The sequence below is a fragment of the Mastigoproctus giganteus genome, chromosome 3 (genome assembly GCF_048544385.1).
Source record: "Mastigoproctus giganteus isolate SK-2022 chromosome 3, ASM4854438v1, whole genome shotgun sequence".
Classification (NCBI taxonomy): Eukaryota; Metazoa; Arthropoda; class Arachnida; order Uropygi; family Thelyphonidae; genus Mastigoproctus; species Mastigoproctus giganteus.
Window position 1 is genome coordinate 257,198,992 of NC_143577.1, and position 14,532 is coordinate 257,213,523.

At 36.7% G+C, this 14,532-nt stretch overlaps 1 protein-coding gene across 2 annotated transcripts in view; it reads left to right on the top strand.

The window, feature by feature from the left end:
• Nucleotides 1–14,532, top strand: part of LOC150089093 (ras-related protein rab7-like) — an 84,265-nt gene that overhangs the window by 41,575 nt on the left and 28,158 nt on the right. For both annotated transcript variants that reach the window (XM_090369811.1, XM_090369810.1), the window contains exon 3: nt 464–590. In XM_090369811.1, the coding sequence (XP_090225937.1) occupies nt 464–590 (127 nt within the window). The remainder of the gene's footprint in view (nt 1–463; nt 591–14,532) is intronic.

Here is a 14,532-nt window from a genome sequence, read left to right on the forward strand (position 1 = left end):
TGAGCTCTTTCCAACGGTGTATAATAAGCTATAGGTTGTAGATTTTTTTTGTCTCCCCATTTCTCAGACAAATTGTCAACAATGATCAATATGCTGTTATGTTGGCCCACATGATGTACAAACCCATGCAAAATTTCAACTCAATAGATTGAGTTGTTCCAGAGATGCTGTGCAGACAGACAACCGAGTGACATTATAAAGGGTCCTTTGTTAGACTATGGACCCTAAAAACTATATAATGATAAATAACAGATTAAACATTTACTTTAATAAAACTTTGTCAAGGGTATTGTTTCTAAATCTTGTTTAGAGGTTGGAAGCTGAATAAATGCACCTGGCTGTATGACCAATTTGTGGATAAAGAGAAACTTTTTGTACTATAGAATTGTATTTTAATCTAGTAGAGAAATTTCATTAAAAGTTCTGCAAATTGTTATTCAAAATTGCTGTTATTTGTTCATAGCGTTGGAAAAACTTCTCTTATGAATCAGTATGTAAACAAGAAATTTAGTAACCAGTATAAGGCCACAATAGGAGCTGACTTTCTTACAAAAGAAGTGATGGTTGATGACAGGCTGGTAACAATGCAAGTAAGTTTGTGTACTTTAAATAGTTATTACCAAGTAATTTAAATCCAGTTTTCAGTTAATTTCTGTGTTCATTTTGGCCCATAGAGGGGTGCTTATGGTCCAAAATGAATAATGGTGTGTTTTCCTTTAAGTTATTCATGGGTTCTTCACTGGCTCTTATCTTCTGCGTGGATATTGAGAATTATGCTGTTCTGTTTTGGTAATGAGCCTGCTCAGTAAATTGTGCATTAGTACTGGTAATAAAATTAGCACTTTTTTTGCAAGATATATAATCAGAAAATTAAAAATAAACACCAGTAACATTTTCAGATCACAATACAGATCTTCTGCATAATTCTTATTATACCATTGCAGTGTGGTCTACTCCAGAAATTTCTGGTATTTCTGTCTTTATGGTTCTTTTTGTGAAGTCTTAATTTTCTTCTGGATTTAATTTTTTTTCTTATTTATCGATGTGGATTTCAACATTGCCATTGAGCAACTGTATTATTATTATTACTGTATTTAGCATGAAGATTACCAACTATGTGCTCAATATGGTTTTCTGTATTGGTCAGCAGATAGTGTAATTTATTCATTATTAAATAATTCTATTTATTATTTGTTAAATATTTTTGTAAATTCTTTTGAGTGTAGTTTACTTAAGTTGTCTATCATACACTACTTGCATAGTGGGGGCCTCCAGTTTTCAGTTTGATAAGTGGGGAAAATTCTTTTTCTGTTAAAAGAATTCCTCAATACTTAATGACAGACATTGTAGGGCATAGCCTTAGTCTGTACATAACATTGAGCAAACTAAGTTTATCACTAAGTTCATCTATTTTATAATTTGGAGGTAGTTCACCCTAGGTTGTCTAAGCACGGGGCCTTTCCTTAGATTTGAGCTTTTAAATTTTCAGCACAATGAAGCATCTTGCATGTTGGATATTTCTCGTGTTTGTTTGTTCTCTCTCTCTCTCTCTCTCTCTCTCTCTCTCTCAGTATTGTATGACCTTTGTTTCCTTGCATTGTGTTGTGGGTACTAATGCTTTACTCCATTGGTGTAGTGCATTTTTATTTAAAATGCATAGTGCAGTATATACCTCAATGACTTGAAGTGCCTCTACCATATGAAATTACTGAATTTAGTAGTAAACTCTGTTTGCTCAATGCTACACAGAAACTAAGATTATATCCTTCAATTGTTCTACTTCCTTTGCTGCCTCCTTTAATATAACTGGATAGATCTCACCACCCCAAGTTCCTTATGTTTAACTTCAACAATTTCTTCTCCACTTTGATTTCAGTTATTACAAAATCATTTAGCTCCCTGTTTAAGTTTAATAAGCTTCTGTCATTCACTTCCCTACAGAATTCCTCATGTGAATATGGATGAAAACTACTCATTCAGTTTGTCAGCTGCCTCAGCAGGTTCATCAACAATCAGACTGTTGAAGACAAGTGGACCAATCTGATTCATCCCCTTCTAGAGTTTACATAAGTAAAGAAGTCTGCTGTTTTTCTTTGCATCCTTTGCCAAAGATTTCTCATAATCTGCCTTTGCTTGCCTAACCTCCTTTGTGATTTGATTACAGACTAGCTTATATCTACCATAGTTTTCTGTGTCACCTGATAATTAATATGCATCCCATGCATTTATTCTCTGCCATGAGTCTCATTGGTTCATCTGCCATCCATTTAGGCCTAAATGGATGGCAGATGAACCTTGAACAGTATTTCTTAGTTGGGACAAAAAGCCTACTAGCTTCCAAGATTACTTCATTGAATGCTTCCCACTGTATAGAATTTAGACTGTCTGAGACCACTGTAGTTGCCTTGACGAAAGCAAAAACCCTTCCCTTTAACTCTGATAGTAGTTACATCTTTTAAGTAAATACCACATCAGTACACTATGATCATTGCCATCTAGTGGTTCATTCATCTTCAAATTCATGCGTGAATAATCAAATCAAGAATATTGCTCCATCTGGTTGCCTCTGGAACATGCTGCTGCTGTAGAAAACATCCAGTAAATCCACTAGTCTTGCTAGTGTGGGAGTGACCAACCCACAAGTTCCAGTCAATATTTGGGAAGTTAAAATCCCCCATTATAAGACATTTTGATTTACTGTCCCACTATTTCTCTGCTCAGTTGTTCATTGTACTAATCAATCAGTTAGGTCTATGTCACACCAAATTGACTCAACATTGCACTATTCATGAATAACAGCTGGATTCGCTGTCTTAGATTTTGTTTCTTAACTAACAACATAACACCTCCCTGTCTATCCTTTCTGTACATATTGTTTACTCCCCAAATTCCAGTTCTGCATTCCTTATATCTGTGTGCACCGTGTGTCTGATATCCCAACAATATCCACTTTTGATGTCTTGATCAGCACCTCAAATTCGTAAAATTTATTTACTATACTCCTAGCATAGCATTGGTGTACATGCAAATATACATGCACTTGTTCTTACTCTTAGTTACCCTAATACAGCCCATGTATCTACTTGTTTCATGATGACTCCCTGCAGTTCTTGAAACCCCCCCAGGAACTTTCTCTCCAGGGTGCAGCTCATTCCAATAGAAGCAGGACAAGAATCACTTCTACCTCTCCCTGTGGCTATTGTTAATCTATTAGTCGGTGAATAATAGATTAACCCCCCCCCCAAGCTAGCAATTTTCCAGCAAATATTCTTGCACCCATTCTATTTAAGTGAATCCCATCTCTGTAGAAGCAACTCTCCAGTTCCCAAACTTTTGGATAGATAAGATAGAATGACAGGTGAACAAAGTGTTAAGCAACTGGAGACCTATAGGCAAATGAAGTAGAGATACTTTATTTCCTTTTTAAAGTCTTTCTCCCAAAATCTCAAGATTTTCTTTAACCTTTTTCACAAACATTTTAGTTCTTAAAATTTCTTTTATGCCCTGATGAGAATTTATTACTTCTGTCTGTGTATTTCCTGTCTTTATGGACAGGAAATACTGACAGTCATTTTCATCTTTAATGAATGGAAAAACATCTGCGAAAAGACTCAACCATGGTCGAAAGCGTGGGATGATGGAGTGAGCTTCTCGGTCCCGAAGTGTAACTGTTGCCCAGAGACGGAACAGTTGACCTCGGCATTTAATCCTGAGAAACACTTTGGTACACAATGAGACAAACCCTAATTAACAGTGTTGTGGATCTTCAGAGAAAGCAGCTGATCTCAGATACCCCCCCCCCCCAAAATGCGGGTGCTTTGGTCAAAAGGATGGACACAGGGATTGGAGTAAATTTTGTGGTCTGGTCTCGATTTATTCCTTGCATTACAAATTGAAGAGTAAACATATGAGGGGAAAACCACATTGAGCACCAAAACCATCCGGTTTTGGTTGCATGCTGTGGGCTTGTTTTTGTTTCATACCCTTGCTCTCCCTATCCCACTGAGCACTGAATATGAGAGAAAAGTATTAATAGTGGCAAATGATGTAAGGAAGCAAGCTTTTTATTATACAGCAAAAACTTTTTTTTGCTTCCTGTTAGAATTCAAATACGGCACCAACACCCACCAATTCTAAGGAAGAAGGGATTGAAGTCAAATTAAGTTTCTAGTAAAAAAAGATTTCGTATATTTTAAGAAAATCTTACAAAAATGTTTAACAAAACAGTTTTTTTTTTTTTACCTTTTTATAAGCCATTGGTGTCTCCTGTACAAGGTTACAACATTAGTCTGCCAACATATTTGGAGTCCACTTTCCCTGTTATCTTTTTTTCCATTTGAGAAATACCTTGGTGAAAACTTTTCAGTGTTCATCGGAGACTGCTCCCAAGTTTTCAAGGAAAAAGTCTAAATAGGAATGTAGCAAATGAATCCTTAATGACACACTGCATCCCAATTCTCTGTGCGCTAAAATTAACTCATCCACAATTTCAATGTAATTTTTTGATTTCTCTTATTTCTGTAGCATTTAATTTTTTAGTGAATTCCTCATCTTGGAATAGTTTGATTTGAGGACCCACAAAAATTCCATCTTTTATCTTGGCCTCATTGATTCGAGGAAACTTTGCCTCAAACAGGAAAATCCCTTTTCCTTCTTTGTTCATCACTTTCACAAATATTTTTACCTAACCTAGCTTGATGTGCAATGGAGGCAAATAGATTTTTGACGTATTCACCAAAGCATAATGTGTTTTTCTGTCCTGGTTTAGTTTTTAACAGTCTGACCATTTTATTGTAGTGGCATATCTTCACCCGACTGTCTCACTCGCATAAAAAGCATCAGTATTTAGTATCTCCACCTGGCAACCCCATCAGCAAAGCTACTGCTTTTAGGACAGTACAGATATTGCTATTCTCGATAGCATATATTTTTTTCCAAAAGAACCTGTAGGTTCTCTTACATGTTCCTTCATATGAACTGCATGGGTCAGGGGCATAGATGGATGCTTATTTCCATTGGAGTAAAACTGCTTTCAAACTGACCTTGGATAAATCAGTGAAAAGCCTCCACTTGGGGTTTTGCTCCAGATGTAACTCTTTCATTAATTCCTGGACATTGTTACAATAAACCAAAGCACCATCCATGGAGTAATAGGTCATTATGTTATTTTATCTCTTCCTATAAAAGGACACCTTGACACTTTTCGAGGAAATTCCACTGCTGAAGCCATGATCCTAGTAATTGAGCCTTGCTTTTGAAGTGATTAGATGTGGCAGTAAAAAAAAAAAAGGTAAAGTGCAGCCATTATCAACCCACTGCAGGGTGGAAGCCTCCTCAACAATTCATGCATGATGTGGCAGTATCAAGAGTTAAAGTCTGGATCTGTATTCGTTCTGGGTTTTTGCATCTTCTGAGACTCCTTTTCCAATCCTGAATCAGATTAAGTCCATAAGTTTCTGGTGGCTTTGGCACTGGTATTATATAATTTTGAGGAATTGGCTTTAGAGCAGAAGGTTGAGATACCCTACTTTATTTTGGATTTCTCAGAAAACCAGAAATATTGGTCAAGCAAAAGTAACAATCATTTATGTGGTCTCAAGGTTCCTGCCACCAGAACAGCAAAAGGCATGGATTTGTGACTTTTTCTAAGCCAGCCTATTAAGGTCCTTGAACATGAGCTTCAGGAAATCTTTGGAGCCCATGCTTTATCTTGATTTCTGACCTTGCATCCAAAATAGAGTTCAGGGGCTTTTTTCATAAGTTGTGACAGTAGCTTCCACTGCGACTTTAATTTACTTCTCTGAAAATGTAGCAAAAACTATCACGCTTATTTCAGAACATATGTTTAATGTACAGTTAAGGTATACACACATAAGAACACAGTTGAGAAATTTTAAATTTTTATTTCTAATTTAAACAGTTCATGATTTTCACTTATGCACACACTTGTTTACATGCACTTTTTGAAATACGAAAATGCTTGCTCGGTGCAGAACCTACTCGTATATGCACCGATAGAAAAGTTTCTAGAAGGCTTACAATGTTTCTAGAGAACTCCATTGAAAGTTCTAGAACCTTCCAGGAATGTCCCGACATTTTTTTTTTTTTCCTGCACATAATATTCTAGACTGTTCCAAAACATTCTCGAATGTTGTTGAAAGCTGATGAATTGTTCTAGGAAAAATAAATAAATATATGGAAAAGATGGTGATTAATCCTACTTAACAGGTCTTTATTTTTGGTGATTAACCTAAGATATTTGAAACTGAGGAAGATTAGTACTTTTTAACACATCTGAATTTTTGAACATATTTCCTATGAGAATCTGCCAATTATTCTAGGGAGGAAATTGATATTTACCAGTGTAATTTCTCTAACCCTTCATTAAATTTATGGAAGCTTATTTTGACAATCATTATTTATGTCCATTATGCGTGTTATCCAAAAATAGAGTACAGGTGCTGGCAGCATCTAGTTTATTCAACCCATTTCAAGTCTTAAACACTTGATCAGATGCCTAGTTTCCAGGCATTGCAATTTTCAGAACTGTACCCTTTTGTCCTTTTTATTTTTGTTATTCTCTGAACTGTACTTTGTATCTGCTGGAATGGGAATTCCAGCAGATACAAATACTGTCTAAAATGAAGCTTCCAGACTTGTATGAGTATCTAGGGTGCATATCATTGACAGAACCTGCACATGGTAGCTTAACGCTTGTCTGAACTGCTGAGAGAATTTCCTTATGCTGCGTTTCTCAACCTTTTTGTTGTTGCGGCACACTACAATCACCATTATACTCATATAATATATATTGTAAATATCTACAAATATTATAAATAAAATTTATAAACAAAAATTATAAATTTTACACACACACATATATTCACAAACTGGAAGTTATTTCTGTTGGGTATATTTAATAATACATTTATTTGTTTTAAATTCTTTAATGTTCTTTTTTGAACATACATGAAATTTAAAAGAAAATATGTAAAAAATTAACAATTATATAAAAACAAACAGATATAGAATTATAACATTTTAATCAGTGAGACAGTTGGGTTTTATAGGAAGCACAGTTTTTAATACAAGGATTTATTATGGATATGTCCAGCTTACTCTCAGCTCCTCTTCTACCCACTTTAGTCTCTTTTTTTTTTTTTAAATCTCGTTTAAAGCAGAAAACCCTGTTTCACACTTAGGAAGTGGAAAATGACAAAATTATAGTTATTCATTTTGAATTTTGATCTAACATTTGCCAATATTAGCACTATTAAAGTGAATTTCCAGTGACTGGTCACTACAGATCTCAGCCTGTTCTTCCTCTTGCAAATTAAGTTCTATCGTTGGAAGGTTTCTTGTTGCAAGTGGGTCTCTTACCCACAAATATTTTTTGGTATCAAGGGATGGGAAGTAATGCTCAATTGTCTTTATTAGCTCTAATGTTTCACTTATTACATTCATTATTTTAGTATAATTCATTTTGGCAGTCAAAGGGAAACATTTCTAAATTTTTTTTTTTTTTTGCCATTTACATATTTTTTCCATATACTAAATTTTTCTTTAAAGGCGAACAACTTGTCAGTAGAAGTGAGTAAATTTTCCTCTGAGCCTTGCATACTGATTTAATTTTAGCTGCTCAAATAAATGTGCTAGAAAAGCTAATTTGCTGCACTGAATTTCATCACTTAAATAATCACAATTTCGATTGCCCCACTGAAAAAAAAATGAGCATTTCCTCACGTAACTTGTACATACGGATAAGTACATTTCCTTTTGATAGCCACTGAACCTCAGTAAGCATTAAAAATGATCAGACTCCAGTTCCTCTCAATTTTCCAAAAATACATATTTTTTGTGGTCTAGCCTTGATATAATTGACCATTTTAACCGCTTGATCAAGTACACGTTTTAAATCAGGTATGACTGTCTTCACTACTAGAACGTCTCTATTTCTAAAACGGATGGCAGTCATCCTGGAATAGTTGGGTATATGGGATGTGTTAGGGTAACAAGGAATAGGCATAGGAGCATGTATGCTTGTATGTATACCAATGCTAGAAGTATAGTAAATAAATTTGATGAATTTGAAGTGTTGGTCAAGACATCAAAGGCGGATATTGTTGGGATAGCAGAGACGTGGTGTCACAAAGATATAAGGAATGCAGAACGGGAATTTGGGGAGTACAATGTGTACAGAAAGGATAGACAGGACAGAAAGGGAGGAGGTGTTATGCTGTTAATTAAGAAAAACATAAAATCAAAAGAAGTGCATCCAGTTGATAGAGATGGACAGTGCACTGTTGAGTCAGTTTGGTGTGACATAAGCACTGCAAAAGCAAAAATAAGAGTAGGAGTGTGTTACAGGCCTAATGACTCGAATGAGTACAATGAACAATTGTACAGAGAAATAGAGTGGGCCAGTAAATCAGAATGTCTTATAATGGGGGATTTTAACTTCCCAGATATTGACTGGAACTTGTGGGTTGGTCACTCACACGCTAGTCAGACTTTTGTGGATTTATTGGATGATTGTTTTCTGCAGCAGCATGTTCGAGAGGCAACCAGAGAAAGTAATACTCTTGATCTGGTTATCAGCAGTGATCATTCGTGTATTAAGAATTTGCAGATAAAGGAACCACTAGGTGGCAGTGAGCACAGTGTGCTGAAGTGGGATTTACTCAAAGAGGTAACTACCGTCAGGGGTAAAGGAAAGGGTTTTTGCTTCCGTAAAGGGGAGTACACTGGTCTCAGACAGTTTTTAAATTCTGTACAGTGGGATCAACTGACGATGTTACAAACAGTAAATTCTAAGTGGGAAGCATTCAAGGAATTAATCGTGGAAGCTACTAGACTTTTCATACCGATGAAGAAATATTGTTCAAGGTTTAGGCCTAAATGGTTATCAAATGAACTAATGAGACTCGTGACAGAGAAGAAAAATGCATGGGATGCATATAAATTATCAGGAGACGCAGAAGCCTGTAGCAGATATAAGCTAGTCTGTAATCAGGTCACAAAGGAGGTTCGGCAGGCAAAGGCGGATTACGAGAAATCTTTGGCAAAAGATGCTAAGAAAAACAGCAAGGATTTCTTTACTTATATAAACTCTAAAAGGAAGGGAATGAATATGATTGGTCCACTTGACATCGATGGTTTGACTGTTGATGATCCTGCTCAGATAGCAAACAAACTGAATGAGTATTTTGCATCTACATTCACACGTGAGGAATTATTACAGTTTGAAAATGGAAGAAGGTTATCAAATTGTAGCAGTGTGCTTAATGATTTTGTAATAACTGAGAGCAAAGTGGAGGAGAAATTGTTGAAGTTAAACATAAGAAAGGCACCTGGGGTGGATGGGATCTATCCAGTTATATTAAAGGAGGCGGCAAAGCAACTAAGCAAACCCTTAGCCATAATTATGAGAGCATCCTTGGATTCAGGGGAGGTTCCCACGGACTGGAGATGTGCAAATGTATCCCCAATTCACAAAGGAGGTTCGAAGGGTGACACGAGTAATTACAGACCAGTTAGTTTAACTTCTGTTCCAGGTAAAATAATGGAGTCACTGGTTAAAGATGCATTGCAGGATCATCTAGACAAGACTGCAGCAATAATTCAGACACAGCATGGGTTTGTTAAGGGAAAGTCTTGTCTGACAAATTTGATTGGTTATTATGATGTGGTCACAAAGGAACTGGATGCAAAAAATAATTTTGATATCATATACTTGGATTTCAGGAAAGCTTTTGACACTGTTGCGCATGGAAGACTACTGTACAAATTGGAGCAGAATGGTATTAAGGGTAAGTTGCTACAATGGATAAAAGGATGGTTAAGTGGGAGAAGACAGAGGGTGGTAATCAATGGGTGCTGCTCTTCGTGGACCAATGTTATTAGTGGAGTCCCACAGGGTTCGGTGTTGGGTCCACTGTTGTTTTGTATATTTATCAATGATATTGATGAAGGTATATCAAGCTTAATGTCGAAGTTTGCAGATGACACGAAGGTTGGCAGGGTTGTTAATGACAGTCATGGCAGTGTGCTACTGCAACAGGATCTAGATAATTTGGGCAGATGGGCTAAGAAGTGGCAACTGAAGTTTAACCTTGACAAATGCAAAGTACTGCATATGGGTAGAAGTAACCCCAGAGAAACGTACCAACTGTGTGGTACTACACTTAAGGTGGTAGAAAATGAAAAAGACCTGGGAATAATTGTGCAGTCAGATATGAAGTTTTCTGAGCAATGCAGACAGGCTGCTAGGGCAGGTCACAGGGTTTTGTCAATGATATATAGGAATTTTGCTAGCAGGGAAAAGGAGGTGATTGTCCCTCTGTATAAGGCAATGGTCAGGCCACGCCTTGAGTACTGCGTACAGGTCTGGAGGCCTCATTTTAGGAAGGATGTAGATTTGCTTGAGCGTGTACAGAGAAGAGCAACACGATTGGTGAGGGGAATGAAGGGATCCTCTTACCAAGAGAGGCTTAAGTTCTGCAAATTGCAGTGGCTGGAGACTAGGCACCTGCGCGGTGATCTGATTGAGGTCTATAAGGCCTTGAATGGGTTGAGCACGCTGAATTCTGATGGGATCCTCCCACTTGTTCAGAATACGAACCTACGGGGACATAAGTTCAAATTAAGAAAGGATAGATGTAGAATAGATGTGCGGAAATTTGCCTTTAGCCAGCGGGTGGTTAATTGCTGGAACAAACTTCCATCTGTCGTTGTGGAAGTTGATAGGTTAAATAAATTTAAGGAGGAACTGGACAGGCATTTGGAGGGAATGGTGTGATTTTTTTTTTTTTTTGGCTGATGCTGCATAAGCTCCTACACTTGCTTTCTTGCATCAAGTGCCACTACTACTAGTCTGTTGTAATAATATTTGAAATGTGTCGTTTTACTAAGTTTACAAATCCTTTTAGTGCTCCTGTCATTGCTGGAGCACAGTCAGTACAAATGCCAACATGACTGCCATAATATGCCACACTTTTGTAAATAATATTTTTCATTATTTCGAAAATATCTTGGCTGGTTGTTGCTATTTCAGTAAGTTCTTCACAACAAAAAAAAAAAAAATTAATAATTGTCCTTTTCGATAAACCTGACAAATGCTGCTAATATCTGTAAAATTATCTATTGTACATGCAATGCAAACAGGTGCCCAAAATTATTAATATGTTAAAACAACTTCAATATCATCGGATATTTCTTTTATACCCCTGCTAATTGTGCTGTTCGAAAGTGGTAGTTTTTTTCCCCAGCTTCCTCTCCCAAAATACTTTTCATGATTACCCAACATGCTGTTAAAATCAGACTTTCTGCAATCAGTTGTGTTTTTTTTTTTTTTCCTTTTTCCTACCAGTCCGACTACTAAATACTGGCTTCTTGAGTTTTATCAGATATTTTAGCCATACTATAAAATTCTATACATCCTCTAATAGAGGCCTACAGTCTTTTAAAATACATCCACAGTTTTGGATGTTATATTCTCATGTTTCATAGAAAAATGATGCTGCAATTTACTCAGCACCATTCATTCATTCATTTGACAATTTTAAACCACATATAAAGGTTGAGGACAATCTTGGGTACCAGTATAAAAAAAATCCCATTGCCAAATAATCATATTTACGACAATATATTCTTCTTTTTTTGATTATGATGATTTTTTGTTTTTGTCATTTTCTCCAAGCTCATTATCAAGTTGCCTCTTCTGATTTCCTTTTGCTAAAAATTTATCCTTTGCTAATAATTTCTAAAAAAAATTAAGTTACATTCTAGAATGTACTCATACAGTTAATTGAAAATAGAAAATACCTGTTCTATGCAAATTAACTAAATATGATGTTGTTTTAGAGAGATAAAAACAAAGTACTTTTAAAACACAAAGGAAATTTCTTACTGTGCTGCTTACAAGTTGCACTTATACAACTGCAGGGTGCCTGGGAGAGTTTCTCAAATGATAAGAAAGGCAGTTGGACAGACAAAGACTTTCAAAACTTTAGAACCTCCATAATTTTTTTATACTGTCATGATAAGAATGGCTGAATAAAGGTGAACAGATCTACTAGGAATTAAAACGTGACGTCACATTGACTGCTGGAAGGGGCTGGGATCGGTGCAGTGTAAATAAATTTTTTTATTACATTTTCCATACACACCTGAAGCATACTTGCAGCACACAGGTTGAGAAACACTGCCTTATGGATTGTACAATTACCCCTAGGTCTCTTGTTCTTTACCATGTACCACCCAACTGGCATGTTATTCTGGGATTACCACTACCCATATAGTACTTTGCATTTATCAACAAACCTCGAATATCAAACACTTTCCTGAAATCTATGTATATGATATCAGAATTATTTTTTACGTCCAATTTCTCCATTATTGTATCATGGTATCAAATTGGTCAGATGTTCACCCCCTTAACAAATCTGTGTTGTGACTGCAGGATAACTACACTCACATCTGTATGGTGGCCCATTCCACCATTGGTTCTTTAACCAGTGACTCCATTATTTTCCCTGAAATAGGAATTAAGCTGGCAAGTCTGTAATTACCCATAGTTCCTATGGGATTAAAGGGGATTATGAGATTTTTTTTTTGCACCATAAAACCAAAAACCAACCCTTTGATCCCCTTTGAATTTAGAATGCATTCACACATCTCCAGTCCATAGGGATCTCCTCTGAATCCAAAGATGACCTCATGATTATGGCTAAGGGTTTACTTGCCTCCCTTAGTATAATTAGATCCTATACACCCCAGGTGCCTTTTTTGTTTAGTTTCAACAATTTCTCTTCCATTTTACTCAATATCATTTAGCTCATTATTAGAATTTGAGAAATGTTTGGCATCCTGTCAGGGGCTCTCTCTTTGTCTTTCCCTCTTTCTTGTTTATTCCCCTCGACTTATGGTCGTATTACTTTTCCTCTGATAATAATTATAAGTGAAATGATCGTCGGGCTAGGACAAAATCTGTGCTCTCAGCAAATTAAATGCTGTTCTAGCACCCAATCGCTGCGGCATTGGATTCGCGTTGTGTTAAAGGATCGAACGATCACAGGGTGTCGACTCGATCCCCCTCATTAACTCCTCCTGGTATGTATTTACTTATGCTGGTGTATTTGAATGCTGGCAGAGAGAATGAGACATTATGTAACATGTAACAACATTTATTATAGCAAAGAAAACATGCGTACAGACTTACACTCCATCTAGTGGTTTGCGTAAAAGTAAAATTATGTATATATATTGCTTCAAGGTCTCTGTTTATAACAACAACGTTGTATTGGCAAAAACATCTTTATAACATACTGGATTTTGGTCACTGGAACTATTCCTTCAATAGATTTATTGTTTGGCTCTGGTTTAACAAGCTACAACATTCACAAAACATTGAATACATAGAACAGAATGGTTGTGAATAGAAGAACCTTAGGCAAAGTGCTTCTGATGTGCTCATTACTTGAGACCATCTTGCATTCGTTCTAACGTGAACATGCTCACTCCCTCCCCGTTTTTATTTCCCCAGCACCTTGCTGTAAGATTCTGTGTACCAACTACCATGGGAGAAATTCCCTTTCATTTTTAAATTAACAAAGATTAAATATTTAGTTTAATATAATTAAACTAAAGGAAGCATTAGAAATAATATCTGTTTGTGTTATGTTCACGAGGTTTACTTTCACACGAATGAGATAATGGCTTACCGGTTAAATCTCTTGCTTCAGGATAGGTTGAGAGTCTTTCTTTCCTCTGGTTGGAACTAGGGTGTGGTCTTCTGAGCCATGCTTCCTTTGTCTTGGTTTCTCCTCGGTTGTTCTTAAGGCTGGAGTGATACATGACTGCAGAACCTTCCCTTCATATCGTTAGGACCCTGGACGTTCGACGGCGAGGCGTGCCACCGCCTGCCAGTCTCTGTTGGAAAAGCTGAAAGGTCTCTCCTTCTGCTCCCTTCCTCCAGTTGGTGCCTCCCAGAACCCCTTATATACAAACGTTAGCTCGCTCTGCGTCACAGTGATAGCATCATCCAAGAATGTCCAATTCGTAAGGTCGCTACCACACTTTTGGTAGTCGTCTCGGGGAGATGTCTGAGCCCACGCTGTAGCAATAAAAGCAGTTTCTTTAGTATCATTGTGGGTGTGAGAAATAGGATGGTACGCTTTGTTGCTGAGAGGCCCACAGCAGGGGACTAGGGTGCAGGATCATGCAAAAACTGGCCATACACTCTCTCCTTTGAAAAATAAGTTTCTCCTCTGTTATTATATTAAAACATAGGTTCCTAATGAATGTAGTTTTATTAATTTATCCCACAGATTCCTGAGATATGCTATTAACAATAAAATAGTGGATTTTGGGTAGACCGAAGTGTTTTAAAGAAGCGTTGTTTTAAAATATCCAAGACGATGTATTAGCTATTTATCAATTAATAGATTCGGCCTGATTATTGAGAGATCCCGAAACTCTCTGTCTAACAATCCCCTTCCCTAAAGAATTCCTAATTTGTGAATGTAGATGGAA